The sequence below is a fragment of the Trachurus japonicus genome, chromosome 22 (genome assembly GCF_045865225.1).
Source record: "Trachurus japonicus isolate A0001 chromosome 22, Traja_1.0".
NCBI classification, from domain to species: domain Eukaryota; kingdom Metazoa; phylum Chordata; class Actinopteri; order Carangiformes; family Carangidae; genus Trachurus; species Trachurus japonicus.
Genome location: NC_140928.1, coordinates 17,959,429 through 17,982,153, shown reverse-complemented (window position 1 = coordinate 17,982,153; position 22,725 = coordinate 17,959,429). Strand labels below are relative to the sequence as shown.

At 41.0% G+C, this 22,725-nt stretch overlaps 1 protein-coding gene across 1 annotated transcript in view; it reads right to left on the bottom strand.

Moving 5' to 3' along the window:
• Nucleotides 1–10,500, bottom strand: part of gabrb1 (gamma-aminobutyric acid type A receptor subunit beta1) — a 55,211-nt gene extending 44,711 nt beyond the window's left edge. Inside the window, exons 1-3 of the mRNA XM_085767522.1 lie at nucleotides 10,018–10,500; nucleotides 9,837–9,928; nucleotides 9,684–9,751 (exon numbers count right to left, since the gene is read on the bottom strand). Of these exons, the coding sequence (XP_085623648.1) occupies nucleotides 9,684–9,751; nucleotides 9,837–9,928; nucleotides 10,018–10,097 (240 nt within the window). The 5' untranslated portion in view covers nucleotides 10,098–10,500. The remainder of the gene's footprint in view (nucleotides 1–9,683; nucleotides 9,752–9,836; nucleotides 9,929–10,017) is intronic.
• Between the last annotated feature and the right edge of the window lie 12,225 nt (nucleotides 10,501–22,725).

Sequence of the window (22,725 nt, the reverse complement as noted above, 5' to 3'; positions counted from 1 at the left end):
TGTGCGGCTGCAGCGCTTCAGTTTGCCGTCTGTTCTATTTTTCACGCGAGCCGCGAGCGCCGAGAGCGCCGTCTGTCAAGCAGGATAGACCAGATCGTACCAGATAGGAAGTCGGGCACAGAAAAGGCGAGAGAATCCGGTCAGTTTTCAAAATAAAATAAATAAAATGATGATTAATTAAGTTGTTGCTTGTCTGTCTATAGCCTAAATATTTGTCAGTTGCGTCTGCACACAAGACACACACACACACATGTTTAATAAAAAAAGTCTTGGTCATGGAAGACATGTCAAAACATACATGTACAAACAAAGTTGTATGTTTGCCCTTTTTAGTGCAAGCATCCGTTTTTGTTATACCCATACGCGGATCAAGTTAGTTCATGCTGACCTTGTTGGAAAGATGTCATTTTCCACAGAATGGTCTGAGGACCAACTGAGAGACGAAATAACAGCTGGCTTCAGAGGAGCTTTTGGGTTACCAGAGCATCAGACATTCCCATTTGAGTTTTTGAGCCCCATCATGTGGTATAAGAAACTGATGAAACCAAGGATCACCTCCAATATCCCCAGGTTCCCTCACCTGTATGAAATTCACTGTTAATAATAAGTACTTTAGAAAAGAATTCAAGGAATACGTAATTAATTAATATCTTACTTGGTGCACCACAAAATTTTGCTTTCATAGTTTTGTTTTGAAGCTTTGCAAGAACTTTGAGCAAAGATGAAATAATAGAATCCTAAAAGCACACAGTGTCTAAGTGTTGTTGACTACAGGTGTTGAAATGAATCATATGCATCGAGATGCAGACGATTATTCATTGATACAGTAGCAGACCACCCCCACCCTCGATTGCGACATTATGGCGTACTGACAACAAGGGTACCAACTTATGGGCGACAATATTGTCAACGTTGTTTATTGATACTCCCAGTAGACTGAGACACTTTTGAGGGAATCCCGCTAATTTTAAGAACACACCGGCAACACTGATCTGTACTGAGACTGTTGTTATTCTTTCACATGAGTTAAATGACTGCTGTGTGTAAAACCACGCTGTGGTCTGTAATTGAGATGCAGATGACTGAGTTTGGAGCTGATGAAAGGATCGAAAAAAGAGAGTGAGACGACATGGCCATAGCCGCCGTGATCCCCACCAACGCTGAAGAGCAACTATGAAGAGCTCAGCTGTAATGGAAAAGTTGAGCCGAGTAGAGCTGTGTATTGGAAAAGTGTGTGAAGTAATAGTAATAATAGTATAATAAGTAGTATTTAGTAGTATATTATTATTCACACAAGGCAAGGTAGGTGGTGTCTTACCCAAGGACACAACAACAGCAACTGGGATGGGGCCAGCGAGCTAGTTAGCTGTTTCCACCCTGTATTGTTGACAACAACATTAAAATTAAAACCCAGCACAGCCAATAATTGGTGTGACTCTGTCAACAATCCAGCCCAACTCTGAGAAAGGGAAGAAAACGACCACCTTCATAGGGAAGGCTTCACAAATGTACTCCATCATGGACAACACCAGGTTTCATCCCGTTTAGTGCGATGGGGCCGCAACACAAAATCCTGTCGCTTAGCCACTTCACATAAAAAACACCTGCTCCTAAGTTACTATGAAACCAAAGCCAAGATCACATTGCCAGTGAGAAAAGCTAGTGGAGTCAGGGCAACTTTTTATTCCTGTGTCAATGGAGTCTTATGTTTCAGTTAGTGAGGACTGGCAACTTGAGCCTTATGGTCTCAACAAGGAAATGAATTTGTCTTGTTTTTTTTTATAACTGGTGCCCTACGTGGCTTCTGTTGCCTCTATGTGTTATTTTGTATTGAATCATATACATTGTATTGTATTTGTAACATTTGTACTGTGTGGTAGCCTATCACATGAGCTGTTTTTTATGATGTGGCACACTATTTAAATCTGTCATTCATAAAATTGATCTGTTTGCTCTGAGGAAGCAACTGCACCTTAAAAAATTGTTTAAACTGACTGTGTGCTCCAGCATTCTTTCCTTACCTATTATTCATCTGTCTCCTGCCCTGGGATGCACTGGTTGATGCTGATGAAGACACCGGTTAAGAAACAGAAGACCATGAGGGGACCAGCCCAGAACTTTTCAGTCTATTCACAAAAGCTAGCTATAAAGACAGTGGAACATTTGAATGTTAGGTACTAAATGTTAAATGGACTACTGTGCTGTGGTGTTTAAATGTACTTAGTTTTTTTTTTGTTCTGTTTTGTATTTTGACATTGCCCTAAAAATTTGGTAAATGTACATATACTACACATGGAAATAGCCCTTTCCCTTAAAACATGCTTTTATATAATATATATTTATATTTTCCACTCTCACTTGAAATGTAAAATATTCAAATGGAAATGTAATATTTATGGTATTTACAGGGTCTTGAATTTTGCACAATTCTTTTTTGTCCTTCTTTCCTAGGATCTCCAAATGGTTTCGATCCAAGAATGAAGATTTCCCAAGCGCAGAATTGAGTGTACCACACTGTTGGACAGATTATGGTCCAGGGTGGTGAGCCTCCAGTCCTCCCCTCACTTTTCTTGTGGTGGTCTACCTTCTTTAATGATAACAATGACTATCGCTCCAGATGATGTAGCTAGCATGGAACTGAGAGAGGCCCAGAAGAAGGTATAAAGGTGTGATGGGTGGGAATGAAATGTGACTCATGAAGATAGCAAATCGCAGGTCTTCCAAATCAAAAAACAAATATGAATTGTGCAGAATGCAACATACTTCCATGAACTCATTCAGTGACAGCTGCTTTGATCAGTTGGTTGATGGTTTCAAGAACTATGAGGTAAGTTTAGACTTGAACGTACGTGTAACTGAATTACAGTGAACAGCAGATAATGATCTGTGCATGATTTTAAATGTCATTGGGAAAAGGTTTACAACATCTGTATTTGTGAAAAGCAAGATGGTGAGCTCTGCCAAAACAGACATCACACATTTAACAATCTCATCCAGACATGTTTGCGAGACTTCTGAAACAGCAGTAGGCAGTTACAGCTGCTGTGTTCAACTGGGAACTGCCCATTGGTCTGACCTCCCATTGGTTCGATCTCCCATTCCTCCGACAAAATCAACCACAAGTCGGACCAATAGGAGGTCGGACCAATGGGTGGTCCTGTTAGTTTGAACTGTCATCGGGGCGGGTGCAGAGCAGCGCAGTCTCTGCCCACCCTCCAGAGGTGCATTGCTAATGTGCATTGCTAATGAGCTGGTTTTAAAATGACCAAAAAGGGTCGCGGGAGGGGGACTTTAAATAGTTATATATTCCGACAGCAATCACTTATAGAGTGTTTGGTCTGAAACACGGGTCTGTCAGTCACTCTGCTCTGCTATAAGCCGAGGAGAAAACGTTCCTTGTATCCTACAACCTTTATCCAATGAGGAGAGAGAACGGCATAAAGGGGCGGTCCTCTCTGTGTGTGCAGCCAAGGGATGCGCGTGAATGTGGTGACGTAGGGACGAGGGCAGGGACTGCTAACTCCATCGGCTGACAAGAAGTTAGCCAAAACGACCGGATCGCTTACTTCTGCTTTAATTCATCGATAAATTAATCGTGATAAATTACAGAAAATTGTGCAATTAATTAGTCAATTTTTTAATCGATTGACAGCCCTAGTTAATATTAATGTGACTTGAGGTCAATGAGCCCGAGCCCAGTCCACTCATGCCTCCAATGTCCAAAGTACCGTGGATGTATTAGTGTTTGATGTAATAACATGTATGTCATACTGTAGCAGCTGAAAAAGTCGTGGAAAGTGATTTCAAGAAAAGAGTGGGAGCCCTGTGGAAGTATCTGAGGGAATTGGTGGATGTGCCTGTGGCGTGGAAACCGGAAACAAAAGCCGATATTTTAACTGTCAGATGAGGTGGAAAGACTCAAACTTAGGGTAGAGATCAAATTAACATTAGCTATCTGTGAAATTACATTTTAACATATTAGCATAGTATAGAGTGGTCACTTTGATACCAGTATCCACTTACTAAGTTGTGCGTAACTGAGGTTACCTACCTAGACAAATACTTACTGTGAATCAGAAAAACCTTGGGGGGCATCTGAGTCACTCTGGTCACCAACAGTAACTCTCTCTAGAATGACTTAATGAGTTAAAACTGCCTCACTTACCGTTAGTGTTGGTGGAACAGCACCTTGGAGTGCAGCCTGCACACCAGCCTAGCCTACCGCTCACTGATTCTCAGCTACTGGGAGTGAAACAGCCATGTTTGTCTTGCTTCTAGTAATGACAGTGCAAGAGGTATGGACCAAGGGTGTTGACCTAGACTATATATTATCCCAAGCATTCTGTCAGGTTGTCCTAGATTGATGGAATGACCTGGATTTGGAGTCTGTACCTTTTTGTGATTGTGTCCTTCCGTATCACCAAACTTGACTTTTTTCACTTGAATTGTGCATCCTGTTGGGATCCCTTTTCCGGAAGGTCCAGCTAGGGTTAGGGTTAGTTTAAACCACAGGTAGTTGGTGATCATATCGTTGTGCACATCTAGACTTTGTGACTTTTGGTGTGATTAGGGGTTAGGTCGCCTTCCCTCTGCTTGGCTTCTTGGTTTAGTTGGGTGATCATAGAGGTGCTTGCTCACATTTTCTCTTTCTTCTGTCTTTGCAAAGCTGTTCCTGCAGTGTGCTGATTAGGACATTAATACTTTTGTTTCCAGTTGGTGGGCTGGTTTTAAACTGCTGGCTCTTCTTTCCCCTCTTATTTGATGCCTATTTGGCTGCTCTGCCCATTCGAGCTAAACCATACCTGTGCGAGGTTGTACACGATGGCTGAGAGTGCATCCATCTTTTTACGAATGGGACCTGCCAAGGATGATTCAAGGATGCCAACTAGGTCATCATCGAACTGCGTCGATATAGAACCGTCTGATGATCTGGGCCACTTGATCTTCTCTTTCCTTGATAAATGAGTTAGGGAAACCAAAAGGTGATCCAGATGGGGCAGCTCAAGTGCTGAGAGACTGACAGCACCGTGGGGTGCTTCCTGGCTGTGGGCTCTCATTCGTCCTACCAGATACTGCATTAGTGCACTGCCCTCAGTCGCCATCCTTCAACATTTGGATCTACTCTGGTGAATCTTCAGACCGGTTTTTGCAGGTTTGTTAATTCCCCTGCAGCCAGCATTGTTCGGTTTGCTTCCTTGTGGTCCTGTTTACTGTTGCGGCCATTACCCAAATGCCACCGCTGAGTCTACTATGGTTACAGGCAAGGCAAAGGCAATTTTATTTGTATAGCCCATTTTTACAAAAAGTTTGTCTCAAAGGGCTTTACATCCCATTATAACTTGGTAAACCTCCTCCTTTTAAGGATATGGCCCCTGGATTTTGACACTTATTACACCTGTGTACCCCAGTTAGAAATATGTATCATTAGCTATATATGATCATTAAAGCAGAAGTAAGTGGAATGTTTGTGTTAATATAAGTCTTAAATAGTTATATCTTCCAACAGCAATCACTTATATAGAGTGTTTGGTCCAAAACACGGGTCTGTCAGTCACTCTGCTCTGCTGTAAGCCGAGGAGAAAACTTTCCTTGTATCCTACAACCTTTATCCAATGAGGAGAGAGAACGGCATGAAGGGACGGTCCTCTCTGTGTGTGCAGCCAAGGGATGCGCATGCATGTGGTGACGTAGGGACGAGGGCGGGGACTGCTAACTCCATCGGCTGACAAGAAGTTAGCCAAAACGACCGGATCGCTTACTTCTGCTTTAAATAGATAAATGGGGTTCATTTAAAAAGTAAAATGGTTAAAATATATAGATTTCAATATATGTTTGAATGCGAAATTCACAAGTAAAAATATTGCAAATGTTAAAAATGCTAAACATCTTAAAATGTATTTCACCTTTTATCTTTAAATAATATGATGGTAGCTTTGTGGAGAAGTGTATGTGGGAACATAAGCTGTTTGTGCATGCAGTGAGTGATAGAGAAGAAACTGGAGTGGAGGGGTAAGAGCTAGGTAGACATTTACAATGGAATGTGGAGTGAACATCTGAAGATGAGCAGTGGAAGATTTGTTTTTGCTTATACTGTATCTTGTCAATCAGGTCATTAGAGGAATTCACTGTATTAAGTACAGATATCTAGGAGACTGGAGCTCTGGGACTGCTTGGCAGTGCAGGATAACCCCAAGGCCCTGGGAATATGCCTCATTGCTGTCATCCTGCTTATGGACAGATGCATGTGGAGTGATATTATATTATATTATATTATATTATATTATATTATATTATATTATATTATATTATATTATATTATATTATATTATATTATATTTCCTAAGCTTCCTATGGTTGTTTTTTCTCACCCAGTGGTTAAGCAACCACTAAGTTCTCGGTTCATACATTCACAAGCATCGACCTGCTTGGCAATGATTTGATTTGATTTTATCTTGCTGGCTTGCTATAAGTGATTAGTGGGATGTACACTGTATTTCTGAGTCACAAAGGCCAATTAAAAGTGAAAGGTACGAACAAATTATTTGTTGGGTTTAAAACTAGAAATCAAAAAAGGGTTTAGTAGAGCAATTGTGATGTAAGTTAAGCATTTGTTGCTGGGATGGGGTGGGCAAAAATTAAAGTTATTATTAGTTATTGTTTCATTTTTCCTTATACCTAATGTAAATGATAATTCATTTTAATTTTAAGAGAGTTTTTGGTGTATTTATTATTTCAAGAGGTTAAAGGACCTATAGCTTAAGCTACATACATGATGAACACGCAATTGTTTGTTATTTGTGATTGTTCATATTGAGGGTAGACGGACTACACCTGACTCTCCTCGTGACTGGGTCTTATCAGCTACAACTACTGTATCAGACAGTGGTGAATGTAACATGGACACAGATCAAATATAACACCACCAATCAGCTTAATCACCTAGAACGACTCACACTGAAGGATATGAAAATATCATTTCCCAAAAAGAGAGACAGACTGATAATCACCATAGAAATCGATCAATTATCATAATTTATTTTAAAGTTTGAAAACGTCACTCAGCTCTATTGTACTGTATTGTATTAAAATTCTTAAGAAAATAATTGACAAATAATCAAACGAAATGAAGTGGAATAATGAAAATATATTATTTACCTGCACTAATGAATGTAAAACTTGTGTAAACAGCCCTTTCTTTCTGTTGTGAATCTGCAGTTTTGTGTTTTCAGACTGAACGTATTCGAAGAAATGCCACAGTTCCAGACACGGGTCCTGGTATCACTTCCAGCCCTCGACGATCTACATCAACCACACCTACACCTCAGTCCTCCAGCTGCAGGAATGTGAGGGATATGATAAGCAGAGCTGCATTTATTATTTAGAAGTGAAGAACAACTAACTATGATTCTCAGTCTGCACACATTCACTTCCACACACTCACACTCAGCGGGCTCAGACTTTAAAAAGTGAGAAAGTGGATCCAGGTCCATCAGCAAGAAGGTAAATACACATCACAACAATAAACAGTAATGGTGTTAATTAGCTTTTAAAATGTGACATAATGCATCCACTATCACAGACTAGAGCTCTGCTGACAAGCCAGACTATATCATTAAAATGTACAGTATAGTCTGGCAGCGACCGGTAGACCTCGGCTCAATCCAGGGGGCGGGATGAAGGCTGTCTTTCAAACTGCCTCTGCATGCAATAGGGTAGCGCTACGACCAATCAGAGCAAAGAGCAGGATGACGATAGCCTGACAAGCCAATTAAAATGTATGTCGTCATCGCGTTAAGCCCGCCCAACGACTCTCTAAACAGATAGAGCGCTCTGATTGGTGAACACAAACGGTGTTCGAGACTCAAAAAGTTCCTATGGCTCGTTTCTAGACCCACCTACGGAGCAAAGAGATTTGCTGCCGCTAGGGTGCGTCTAGATTTCTAGGCTAGCTCTGCTGAGGAGTTGATTCTAAACATGAACTGATATTTTTGTTAACAGGGCAGTTGATAGCCACTGATCCAGCAGATATAGCATCACATCAATACTAGGGATGTCACGATTACTTGTTTTCACAATTAATCGTGATATTAAACGGCACAATTAATTAATCGTAAAGGTTCCTAAATACCGTCACTTTACGAAAAAGATTATGTCGGATCTATATCGGCAGATGTGCGCAAAAATAAAGGTAAATGCACAGATACTGGTCCATTTACCTAACATAATAATGAATTGGTAGTAATTTAAATGTTAGCGTGTCATTTTTAATTTTAAAAAAAGCAAAACAAAACAAAAAAAGATTAAAATAAACGCAAACATTTGGTATAGATGACAATTTATGACCTGAATATTTCAAACATTTCCCCTGGGGATTAATAATTGGTCATATATTAATAGATACTTGAAATATTTTGTGTAAACAATGAGTAATGTAATTATATTTTGACTATATTTGATTTTACACATTCATAGTGTTATGAAATTAATTAATGCATAATAATCGTGATAATCGTAATACCGTGATTATTACTCTGACAATAATCGTACCAAGAAAATGTATAATCGTGACATCCCTAATCAATACACTGACCAACACTCTATGAAGACCAGAATACTCAACAAAAACTATTCAAAACAAGACCTAGTATCGGTAGTGCTGATACTTTGGCAATGTCCCCAGACAGTTTAGGGAGTCTATGAGCCATTTTTAAAATAGGAACTATACATAGAGGACACAACCGAGTAGAGCCATCTCAAATATTACTATATTAAATGACTGAGGACGATGCCATTTTAATTCTAAGATGGCAAGTTTCAGTAACAGTAGTTATACAAAGGCAGATTTGTGTAGCTGTATATATAACAGACCCTGGGATGGCCTATGTAAGCTGCAGTACAGCAGCAGCAGCAGCAGCAGTGTGTGTTAATAGATGCAGAACTACAGCCTGAGTTAAGTCTGACTGTCTCACACATTCACTTTCTATGCACGTGCGCCAGCCTCTCAGATGGTTCCTCTGTGATGGCGCGTGTTCCCTGGGCACCTTGGTGCTGCTGCTGCTGCTGCTGCTGCACCACAGCTTGTATGAAGTGGTCACATCACATTCTGCAGACACTCTGCTTCTCTGGGCCTCCGTCCTGCTGTTGACTCACTGACAGCCGTTATGTAATTACTGCATTAAGGCAAGGAGGGAAAAAAAAAAAAAAAACGGCGTGAACGGACTGAGCGCGTCTTTCTGGTCTGTTTGCTGCACCTGACGGAGGCTCTGCTCTGACACCGGCTCTACACACACATGCTGGGCCAGCAGTGTGTGCGTGGAATCACTAAACACACTCTCTCTCTCTCTCTCGCTCTCTCGCTCTTGTTAGTTCTCTGCCTCCGCCGCTGTGACACCGCGGGGAAGTACTTGATGCATACGGATTGGTTTGACACATTGCGGATCTCTCCATGGTACTGAAGAGAGAGCTGGGCTGTGTGTGTGTGTGTGTGTGTGTGTGTGTGTGTGTGTGTGTGTGTGTGTGTGTGTGTGTGTGTGTGTGTGTGTCTCCTTCAGGAGCGGTGCTGCACCAAGCAGCCCTGTGAGCCGGACTGACGCCGGTTTCTAACCTCTCCATCTGTCTGCTGGAGAGCCGTCACGTGGAGGCGGTGTGTGTCTCATACTGCAGTCAGAGTGGAGGAAACTCACCATGTTGACTTCAGACACCATGTCAATACTGGCGATGTCTATGCTCATGCCAACGTCCACGGGGGCGCCTGTGGAAAATGTGATGCAGGGGCATTAGTAAGCAGCGAGGCGCGAGCCGAGCATCATAGAGACCGTAGCGGCGGCTCTTCTTACCTCCGAAATCAGGCCGCAGCCGGATGTCGTATCCTTTCAGCAGCTTGTCCACAGTGGCTTTCACATAGGACATGTTGCTAGGTTCGTTGGCGCTGAGGCGAGAAAAACACATTTCAGTTGAGAGATAAGGAGCCGCACTGGCCCGTCTGACATGACACATTATGTTACCATCACAGCTCACCTCTGCGCCCCAAAGACCCCCGCCACCAGGAGGGACAGGCACAACACCCCCGAGCATCCGCGGTCCATAGTAGTCCACATCACTACCTACTGCGACCCTTCCGACGACTTTGACACCAGGCTTCAGGGACTCAGATTCAGACTGTAAAATTATTCCAACGGCAACGCATGCGCGTCGTTTCACCAACATCCAAGCGTCGGTGTCGAGGTGAGACAACACGGGTCCGGAGGAAAAAAATCTGCAGGAACAAAAAAAAAAACCGTCTATAGGCGAGGAGTTCACCTGGAGGAAGCAGGCTGGCGCGTCAAGCAGCACATATAGGTTCCCAGCATCCTAGATGTCAATACACAGACCCCCCCCCCTCCGGCGCCCCTCTCAGCCTGTTCCTGCAGACGCAGTGTCCGGACTTGGCCTGCGTCAAGCCGGTCTTCCCGCCCGCTGCCGCGCAACCTGAAGAGCTTAAACAGTGAGCGCTGATCCCGACTCTACGGTCACCTTTAGTGAGGGGGAGAGAGAGCAGCGAGAGGGAGGGAGGCGAGGGAGAGAGAGGAAAGAGAGAGCATATCGGCAGAGATGGGAGGGGGTGATAAAAAGGAAGGATAGAAAGTTGTGTGTGTGTGTGTGGGGGGGGGGGGGGGGTCTGGCTCCCCCAAATGCTGTTCCCTCTTCTTCTTTACATTGATTAGTCAGACTCAGCTGATTCCGAGTCAGTTGTTTTCACAGTGTAGAATCACAGCTCAATGAATGAAATGACCTGCTCACCCCCTGGTGCTTTAGGACCAGATGAGAACCTGATCCCTGATCAGAACCAGGCCCTATACGTCCTCCTGTATGCTCAGACACCCATATATACTACACAGTTCAGTTGCCCATAAAGTTTGGATACTTTTCTTTTCCGACATTCTTCTTTTTATTCCTATATTCTAAAGGTTAAAGGGACAACGAGGAGTTTCTATTTGGTTATAAAAAAGTCTCACATTAATGTGGATGAATCTACATTACTCACACTTGTTAATGGGCCCATTTTCGATAAATACATCATTTTGTCTCCATTGTTATTTTGTTATTATTAGTGGTGGAAATGCTGGTCAAGTCGTTTCCTACTTTCGGTTTCGCGGATGCTGCCCGGCAGGTCATGAGAATAACGCCACCGAATCGCCGTTTATGGTCGGAACTACGACGGTATCTGATCATCTTCGAACCTCTGACTTTCATTCTTGGCAAGACGCCGTCTTGTGCCGGTCCAAGAATTTCACAGTGCGCGCGGAGGCTCATGGGAAATGTAGTGTGAAAACACTTTGCTTTCCAAAACTCCTGATTGTCCCTTTAATCGTGGTTTAATTTTCACAGTGACATGTTTGAAGAGATTGATCGATTGAAAATATACACTTTTTATCAATTTTTGAATTTGGCATAACTGAGGGAGAACAGAAGGTTTCCCTCTATCTTCTTCAAATCAACCAGAGTCAATAGTCTGTATTATTCATCACCTACAATTTCTCCTAAGTTTATCTCCCACTGAAGTGATTCTCAAACATACAGGACAAGGTCACAAAAGGCTAACAGAACACATCTTTCAGTTATTGATTACAAGGTTGTGGTTGATGAATGGAATATTGGCACAGAAGAGTGGTGTTTATTATGGTTGATAAAACATCCTTTGGTTCTCACCAAATGAACCACAGTTGTTGGCATTGCTGTAACTTTCTGTCCCCATAGGACAGTAGGAGACAGCCATAAACGGTGATCCAGCGCTGTTATTTCCATGACCCGCCAAGCAGCGTCCAGGTCCGAAATTAGGAAATGCTGGGTGAGTCGACCACTAATAATATCAAAATAACTATAGAGACAAAACAATATATTTATCGAAAATGAACCCATTAACAAGTGTGGGTAATGTAGATTCAGCCACATTAATATGCGACTATTTTATAACCAAATACAAACTCCTCATTGTCCCTTTAACATGTCAATTTTGACAGGACTCCTCAAAAGATTTATTTACAATATAAACAGAGAAACAATCCATCCAACCATTCATCCATCCATTCATTGTCTAATCTGCTTGCATCCATGCAGAGTCGCTGGGGGGCTGTAGTCAGTCCCAGCAGACATAGGGTGAGGGTGGGTACACCCTGGACATGCTGCTATAGTCTATCACAGAGTGACATACATACAATGAACACACACACTCAAGGTATTTCAGAGTCTCCAATCAACCTGCTGTTCATGTTTTGAGACAGTGAGGCAGCTGGAGAACCCAGAGAGAACCCATTAACCACAGGGAGAACATGCAAACTCCACCCAGAGAGGCCCCAAGCTCGGGGACACAAGTCCATTTTGATCCACAGTTCTACTCTCTAGTAAGTCTACAGCAACAATTCTCTGTGGTCTTTAAATTGTGATTATGAAGTTTTTAGCCAAAATCACAAAACCTGTGCCATTTCCCAGGGATCGTCTTCTGCACAGCACCAGCAGCTCATTAGCGATGCACCTCTGGAGGGTGAGACTGCGCTGCTCTGCACCTGCCCAGTCAACCCCTCGCACCCTGACAGCTGGACATTGTACAATTACAGATTCAGCGTGTTTAGCGTAAAACTGCACACTGGGATTTGATCCCAGACTGGAACATAGCCCTTGGTCACAGTGCAAGCTGCTCTACCAGGTGAGCTATACCTGTTATACCTTAACAGCAACACCGAGCTGTCAAGCCTTTCACCTCTGAGCCAGATGCAGAGCGGGGCGGGAGCTTGTAGCACTAGTGCCCTCCCCTGGGGTTGTGACGCGTCAACCCCAGTCTCCCTGAAACGGCCAGTTTGCGTCTGCCATTGGTTCACAGCAATTTGAAGGCAGAAAAACTCAGAAATGCAATTTTGCACTTCTTTTTCTGCTGATATGTCCTCTAACACAAGAGAAATGCCACAGGAACATGTGAAAAGCACGAAAAATACGATTTTCATGGGAGGGGGTCTTTAATTGTTGTACTGATAAAACGACACAATGAAATTGAATGAAAATACATCCACGTAGCAGTATTTGTAAGTAACAAATAATGCAATGTCTTAGTTGCTAAGTTTATCAAAATAAATAAGTTCCTTAAATTAGTCACAATAAATAATCCTTATAAGAAAAATAAGAATAAGATAATAATAAAAATTGAGCTATAGAGCTTAAGAAGGCAGGCCACCGCCTGCATGCTGGGTGGTCCTTACACCCAGCTCCATTCCTCCAACCTCAGTTTACTGTTGATCTGCTCATTCTTGGTTATAGTTATAGTTATTTAAATGTAATGACTCTTCCAATTTTCCAAAGCTCTTTTCAGGCTGGTGCTCAACATATAAGATTCATTATTTAGTTATGTTTTAACATGAATATCTCATAATTTATGATGGCCAATGAATTGATAATCAGGAAAAGCTCAGCATAATATTGCCCCATGTGTGAGGTAGAGTCCCTGCAGTGCGCAAGAATGATACAACAGAGATGGAGAGTGAGTGTGCATAGTTACACAACTGTCTGTTTAGGTCTTTTGACAGAAACTGCTCTGGGCACATTTATATTGTGATTATTGATAGAAAAACTATAGTGTGGTCATGTAGGTTTGTGAAGCAGCTCATCAGTATGGAGAGAGGGTAGATTTCAACTGAATGTTAATAAGCCCATGAGTAGCACATTAGAAAACTGACTGCAGATTCCAGCTGTTAAGTTAGCCATTCTTGGGCCTGGTTGTGTTAAGACACACAGTTTTTTATTTATTTTCTAGCAATAATGAAGCCTATAACTAAGTATTCCTGATTCTGATTCTTAAAGGGAAACTTTGTTTGAGGTGGCTCCAGCAGGGCAGGCAGCTGCAGCCCAGCTAACGCTCTTCAACCGGGCAAGTGGCTCCCACTTGCAGCGGACCCTGCGGCACCTATGCCCTGCAGCAGGTGAGCACCTCAAGAATGCTGGCATCAGCCCGTCAATACAGCCATGCATTAGGGGAGACCGGGGTAAGATGAGCCACTTATATTCAGGATCATTACATCAAGACAGTTATAGTTTTGTTGCTAACTAATATATCTTCATGTATTTCAGGATGTTGTGCATCCCTACAAACAAGCAGAATGAGTGTAAACAATAACTGTTGATAATATAGCATGTCCAAAAAAGTGGTCTTGTGGCACAACTTACCCTGTGTATGGGGTAAGTTGATCCACCCCCCCCTCCTTCCCTTCCATCCATCTCCCACCTCCCCCTTTACTCACTATTCCACCTGTCCAGGTTGCAGGGGAACACAAACTGCTGGGACTTCCTGCTGAGCCACCAACTCACTGAGCTTTGGGGAGTTTTACAATCACATGGCATCTTGTGACGAACCCCTCATCTTTCTCTTTTAAAGTAAAACTTGGTTTACCATGAACAGCTTTGCCTCTTCTCAGGAACTTACTAACTGTGCTCATAAACATCCAGAATCATGATTTGATATTTGGACATATAGCTACAGACAAAATTCACTCATTAAAGCAGAAGTAAGCGATCCGGTCGTTTTGGCTAACTTCTTGTCAGCCGATGGAGTTAGCAGTCCCCGCCCTCGTCATGGATCTATTGGTCCTCGTCCCTACGTCACCACATTCACGCGCATCCCTTGGCTGCACACACAGCCCTTCATGCCGTTCTCTCTCCTCATTGGATAAAGGTTGTAGGATACAAGGAAGTATACAAGAAGTTTTCTCCTCGGCTTACAGCAGAGCAGAGTGACTGACAGACCCGTGTTTCGGACCAAACACTCTATGTAAGTGATTGCTGTTGGAAGATATAACTATTTAAGACTTATATTAACACAAATATTCCGCTTACTTCTGCTTTAAGTGTATTGGGCAGATGGCTCAACTTACCCCAGAGCTACCATATTGACTTAATCAGTCCCCACAGTTAAAATGATGCACTTTTATGCATGGTTTACTACCTCATGTTGTAGCTCATAGATACCACAACGGATGTAAAACACATTTTGAATTATCTGTTTTGGTCTAAACATAATTCTCATGAAACTTATGATCGACTGAATTCACTTTTGAGAGTGAAAAATGTTTTGGACATAAATGTTAAACCACATACTCATGTGGTTCTTATGGTTCTTACCATATATGGTCCTTAACTACAGTACAGACTCCATGAAATGATGCCTTCCTCCTAAATATTTGGTCACATGCTCTATCTTTATTATGGTTTCCTAGCAACAAGGGGTAGCTCAACTTACCCCAGTCTCCCAGTCAGTGTCAATGAACAATGTGTCCCATACTGACTCTGTGACTGTGGTGTGATATTTTATATATTATATATATTATCATATTGATGATGCACTGAACACACAGAGGCTCACTGTTCATCAAGTGCAGACAAGACCATGAAAATGGTCAATCACATAATGATTTTTTCTTATGGGTTACTCCTTGTATCAGGTAGGTAATACAGAAGCAAAATTTCACGTCAGACAGCATAGGGTTGTCTTCGTTATTTGGGCTTTTCATCTGTGGTACTGTATATTGATGTGTTGATGAAAAGAAGGGATCACCGCTGACTAGGGATGTCACGATTATACATTTTCTTGGTACAATTATTGTCAGAGAAATAATCACGGTGTTACGATTATCACGATTATTATGCATTAATTAATTTCACAAAACTATGAATGTGTAAAATCAAATATAGTCAAAATATAATTACATTACTCATTGTTTACACAAAATATTTCAAGTATCTATTAATATATGACCAATTATTAATCTCCAGGGGAAGTGTTTGAAATATTCAGGTCATAAACTGTCATCTATACCAAATGTTTACATTAATTTTAATCATTTTTTGTTTTGTTTTGCTTTTTTTTTTAATTAAAAATGACATGCTAACATTTAAATTCCTACCAATTCAATGTTACGTTAGGTAAATGGACCAGTATCTGAGCATTTACCTTTATTTTGGTGCACATCTGCCAATATGGTTCCAACATCATCTTTTTTGGGAAGTGACGGTATTTAGGAATCTTTACGATTAAATAATTGTGGCGTTTTTCGTGATTAATCGTGAAAACAAGTAATTGTGACATCCCTACCGCTGACACGTCTTCTCTTGTATTCAAAAAGCAAGTTTATTAACAAGAAGAAGAACAGTGTAAAAAAAAAAGCCGAATCCTGGAACATCTCTATTGTCAATGTGAGAAGTTCTCGCGACTGGCCCAGAGCTCTGACTTACCTTTTCTGACTCCCCCATCTCCAGCCAGAGAGGAACCTCCCGTCTAGATGGCCCTTGACCTTTTAACTTTTAGGCTAGAACGAACCCAATGCCCTGTTTCTCATGTCTCTTTCCCATTAGAGAAGACAACAGGATCATTCAGTCATATTGAACCATACATATCCCATTAGGTCAAATGACTTCTGAGCAAATTATGGAACCCATGGAGTAGATCATCTGTCCACACACTCCTTCAGTTCCAAACAAGGCACACATACTGTACATACAAAGAAGAATACATGACGATTAAAGCTAAGAACGTTAAGGAGTATAATATACTACACATCTTTATCTGTTTATCAGTTTGGCTCATTCTCTGGAGCAGTGTCTATGTGTGTTGTTTGTCTACTGGAAAGAGTTGGACTTCTTACCAGTAGGTGGAGACATATGCTAAGGCTTGTTAGGACACACTAACAGACACGGTACTCATGCAGGCATCTGATGACAAACACACACGAGAAGTGAAAATGATACCAGCCTACTGTCACTGCCCGTCATAACAAGAAAACCTGTTGTGACTGGCAGCAGAGTGAAGATTCCATAGCAAGAAGATAATTCAGGTACAAGCAAGTACGAAAGTAAGTTCCTTGGTGTCTTAATAGATCACAAGCTCTGCTGGAAATCTCACGTGAAATATTTGTGCTCCAAAGTATCCAGAAGTATTGGAATTCTGGGTAAAACTAGACATGTTTTAGATCAGAAGTCACTTCAAATGCTGTACTATGCACTCATTGATCCGTACTTATCTTACTGTGTTGAGGTATGGGGAAACACATATAAAAGCACTTTACAAAAGATTTGCATTTTACAAAAAATAGTCATAAGGATGGTTCATCATGCTGGGTACCTTGATCATACAAATCCGTTGTTTTTAAAATCGGGTATTTTAAGATTTGAGGACCTAGTCAAATTCAAAACAGGTCAGATTTTGTTTAAAGCCTGGAATAGGTTGCTACCAATAAACATCCAAAAAATGTTTATGGTCAGAGAAAGCATATATGATTTAAGAGGGAACTGTAACTTTAAACAATCTACCATCCATTCTACCCTGAAAAGTTTTAGCATCTATTTTTGTGGTGTAAAAATGTGGAATAGACTAGATGAGGAGATAAAAATGTGCAATAACTTAAAACAATTTAAAAGTAAGTACAAACATACACTCTTGGACAGCTATAAAGAACTTGACAGCTAATTTTACTCTTTTTATTTATAATCGTGATCTTATTTCATATTAAAGCAATATGTTTTTAATCTTCTGAATGGAACTACAGATGTACTGTATATGACATGAATCACAATGTAAGGGGGGGCTGAACTTGATAAGCTTTGCTTCCTTCAGCCCCTTCTCAAACTTGCACAGTATCATTATTGTTTTGTTTCTTGTTACATAGATTGTTTTGTCTTTTGATGTGCTTGTTTGAGACAAATAAAAATCAAATCAAATCAAATCAAACAATAAATAAATATGTACTTATTCAATTACTTTTATTGTTATTCCCAGCAGAAATGAATCATCTTATTGAGGAGCTATATGGACCAGCACTCCTCTATTGACTCTATTGCAACCCCTTATAAAATATCAGCCGGACTCTGCCCAGTGTTTTCTGCACATGTATAAAAATTCAGTATGCAGGATGCCACAAGTTCCTTTCTCTCCTCCCTCTTTCTGGAAGGCAGACTGGTCATTCCCCTCATTCACTTTGAGTTTCTCTTTTGGAAACAAGTCTGACAGAAACTCTCTCTTCACTGACATTGGAAACAGAGTTTGAACATGAAAATTGTGCTATCACCATGACAATGGTAATTAATTGCAATGACGGTATATGACAAATATCACAACAAATAAAGATGAAATCAACAACCACATGTGTCATGTTATCAGAGATGTCAGGAATATAAGTGCATACAACAATCAGTACCCACAACGTGTCAACATTTCTGAGGCCCTGAGCTGCTGGTGGGAGTGGGAACAGTCCTGTAGTCACTGTGTCTGTGAGCTTTAAAGCTGCAACATTTGGCAGGTCACCTCTGTAGATCTCCATGTTGTTCTGGGTTCTAGGTTCTGTTGCTCATATAAAAAATAAAGTATCGAAAAATATTTTTGTTTTGAATGAGGTAAAATTTGTATTGAATTGTAATGTAATGAAACTACTGTATTGTTCTCTTATTTTGCCTTATTTTTGCTACTGTGTGGAAGTTTGGGGCCATACATACTTTACAAGCATAAGACCACTGATTATGTTACAAAAAAAGGCAGTAAGAATTATTCATAATGTAGGATACAGAGAACATACTAACATATTGTTTATTAAATCAGGAATACTGAAATTCAAAGACTTAGTAGAAACACAAACACTGGCTGTGATGTATAAAGCAAAAAATAGAATATTGCCAGAAAGTATACAACAATTGTTTGTTCTTAGATCAGAGGATGAAGAAGAAAGGAGGAAGTTTCATTTTAAACACCCGTTTGCTCAGACAACTTTGAAACAAATGTGTATCTCTGTAGCTGGAGTCAAACTATGGAACTCTCAAAGTAATGAAGTGAAGACTTGTACTAATGTATTCCAAGCCAAGAAAATGCTTAAGGAAATAGCAATCAGAAATTATGATAAATGTAGCCAATGATTCTTATAATGCTGTTTTTAGTTTTCATTATTGTCTTGTTTACATTATCGTAAGACCACAGTGTGCTCAGTGACTAACAGATAAGACAACTTTAAGTTCTGTTTATGTTTTTTGTGGTTGTTTCGTTTTGTTTTGTTTTGTTTATTTTATGGTGATTGGTTGTTGTTGTCATTTTGCTTCCTTTGTTTTGTATGTTTTATATCAAGAATGTTGCTCAGTGACAGATTACTTGGAAAACTGGATATTGAGTGAGGGGCAGGCAATATAAGATGTATCTTCTCCCTGCTCCCTTCCAACCAACGGAAGAAATGTTGTGATGATATTGTCAAATTGTGAAATTGCCTTGGTTGGAATAAATAAAAAGAAAGAAAGAAAGAAAGAAAGAAAGAAAGAACCTACCCCTATGACTATAGGGATTAGGAGAAGCGCTGTCAAGCCATTATGCACTGTAAACACTAAAAAAAAAACAGCAAAACTATTGAAATGCTTTACAGAGTCTTAGTCTTAGTGCAAAGAGAAACAAGAGCAGCTCATCTCGTCTGCTCTGCAGCTGATTCACATTCACAAACCACAACACCACTGCAGACCCAAGTGTGTTTTTATCTGTTTCAGAAGTGGGTGATTTTGTAACTTTAGTTCGGTCACAGATGCTTCAGGGTGGAAACACAGGTTTAGATTGTTCACTATTGGAGGAGGTGGTAGCGCTGTGGCTACTAGTGCAGTGCAGAGAGTGTGAGATACTGTCTCCAGTCAGTGCACCATCTGCAAGGCTGCACATGAGACTAACTGTTATGTGACAGGTTCAGAAATAATGGTTTATCGAAGTGAAGGTGACATGGAGACAAAGGAACATCACCTGACTGATAAGGAGTGGCCAGGTGAGTGCTGGAATGTCCCCTTGCTTCATAACAAACACTCTCTCACACACACACACACACGTAGGCTACAGTGGGTTTTCACATCAGATCTCAGTGTGGTGATGTAAGAGTGAGATAACAGTGACCTGTTCTTACCTCCGGGGTTTCAGCTGCTTTTTCAAACACGATGAAAGACTTGCAGTGACTGTTGGCACATGAGAGACTGAACATGAGCAGGAACAAAGTGGTGTTGCGCCTTGGTTTGTGTGTGTGTGTGTGTGTGAGGTCATAACCCTGGTGTCCTCCAGTGTGCCTCAGTACCAATATCTGATAATGTGTTGATACCAACAGTGGAGGAGGGAGTGAGGGAGAATGCACTCACATAGAAATAAGAACTGTGCATTTTAGTTAACGGGTAAAAAATGAAGCTGTTAGATAAATCATATCATCAGTTATCGTTATCAACAAAATCAACATTGCAGACTCCTATCCACAAGTTTCCGAACGTCATAGGTGTATGGTCAAAACCGGCTTCCGGTTTTGCCGGTTTGGTGGAATTATACCTTTACGTTTTCATGGTTTTCAGTCGTTGTCATAGTTGCGGTAAACGCATGGATCTATTAACTCTGGCTTTTAACACGGATGTCAATTTGTGTGATATCCACTGTTAAAAGCTGGTGTAATGATCCATACGTTTTACAGATTTTCATTGAAAAAAAAAAAAGAAAAAATCCATGCATTTACCGCAACTACCGAAACCATGGAAACGTGAACATAAAATTCCACCGGAAGAGCAAAACCGGCAAAACAGGCGTTTTTGACGTTCGGAAAAAGGTGGATAGACTGAACTCTTATTCATCCAGGCCGATCAGTCTCTCCATCACATTATCGACACCAACTTAAAGGACAAATCCAGGCAAATTCAACTCAGGGCTGTATTTTCCTATCATTTTAGGTCTAAAAGAAGGAATCTGAAGATTTTCAGTTTAATTGCTCCTGTTTTGCGGTAGTTGTGTCTGTCTCCGCATCGCCACGGCAGCGATGAATGGAAGCGGATTGCAGTTCTGCTGCTTAGGCTGTTTACATCCCTCAAAGCCACAATGTTTTTCCACAGACAGCGTCAGATAGCGACTCAAACAAGCACCGAGAAATTTGTTTACTTAAAGCAAGCCGACATGTTTGTAAAACTAGATCTAATTCAAAGTCTCGCACGAGACCCAAGTTGACGCTCGGTGTACTGTTCACATGCAGTCAGAAGCTCCTGTTTGTGTAATAAACACAGAAATATCAACTCTTGACTTGCTTGAAGTAAAGAAACTTCTGGGTGCATGTTTGAGTAGCCACCTGACGATGTCTGTGGAAAAACGTTGCGTCTTTGAGGGATGTAAACAGCCTAAACAGCGGAACTTCAATCCGCTCCCATTCATTGCTGCCGTGGCGATGCGGGGACAGACACAACAACCGCAAAACAGGAGCAATTAAACTGAACATCTTCAGAATCCTTTTTTTAGACCTAAAATGAAGAAAATACAGCCCTGAGTTGAATTTGCCCAGAATTGTCCTTTAATCCCTTTGTCTCTTACATTAGATTGGTCTGTCCTCCTCTCACCATATTGCATACAGTATGTCTGCTCTATACAACATTAACTTTATTGGTGTAATTACCATCAGTCATATGTGTGACTTAAACTTGTTTCTTCATCGTCGTCTAGATATTATGGAACACTATGTGTCTTCAGTAATTGTGACAAGGACTTTGCTCAGGCTGTTTGGTGAGCACGCTGTGGGAGGAGGAATCATTAGCAGAATGCAAAGCAGCCATAGCTGTTCCCTGCAGTGGCCTGGGGGGTGAGAGCCTGGGGGGGGGGGAGAGAGCTGTCGGACTGGCTCAGGATAATTCTTCAGAGTTGTAACTCTTTTTGGTGTTGACTTTCTGTTCTTTCAATCCTCTCACATATCACTGTCTTTCTTTCTTTCTGCTTAATGTAGCGGAATCAAACACAGGCACACACACACCTCTGCAACTCCAAATCAGATCTGTCAGTCAAATGTCTGGTTTATTTACAAGGCATCTGCCGTGATTGCAGCTAACGGACATCAAGGTAACTTTATGAAAGAACAGGGGATATGTTGCCATGGATGGCTGTTTACATTTTGGAGAAGGAAGCAAACTGAATCGTCTGGTTACTTCATAATTATAACTAATTTCCCTATTTACTTTTTCTGTCTGGAGGCTTCAATCACACCTCACTGTCTTTGGGAGAATTTCAATTGGTTTGACTGTCATGAAAGATAATCATGACTCCAGTATTTAACTTCCATCACACTCTCCAGCCCACTGAGGGGAAACCAATTTCAACAGGTCGATCATTTCCGTCATAACTCTGGTCAGCTGCAGTCTGATCATGTGAGAGGAACAATACTATTGATGGAGGTTACTGTCAGTAAGACTGGTTCTGGCTGACTGAACAACACTATGTCATATTGTTAATGATAACCTGTTGACAGAGATGGACAGTACTTGTGTAAGAGTACAAATACTACTGGTCAAAATTTACTCCGTTACAAGTAAAAGTAGCTCAGTCGACATGTTACTCGAGTAAGAGTAAAAAAGTACTTGCTTTTAAAGGTACTTATGTATCCAAAAGCACATGCTTTTAAATTTACTTTAAGTAAAAGTAAGAGTAGTAAATTTCTTATTTTTCACATTAATGAATTACTATATTTTTTTATAAATGAATTTAAGGACCTTTTAACTCTTGTTTCTGAGAATTAACTCTTTGAAACCAGCTGCACTGATGTGCTGCTTTTAGAACCACAATGTTATATAAAAACCTGCAGAACACCTATAAAAACAAATACAATGAATGGGATCATAAGAGGACAGCAATTGTCATTTTCACATTTTACACCCCCCAGCCCCCCCACACACACATCAGGCAAGGCATTT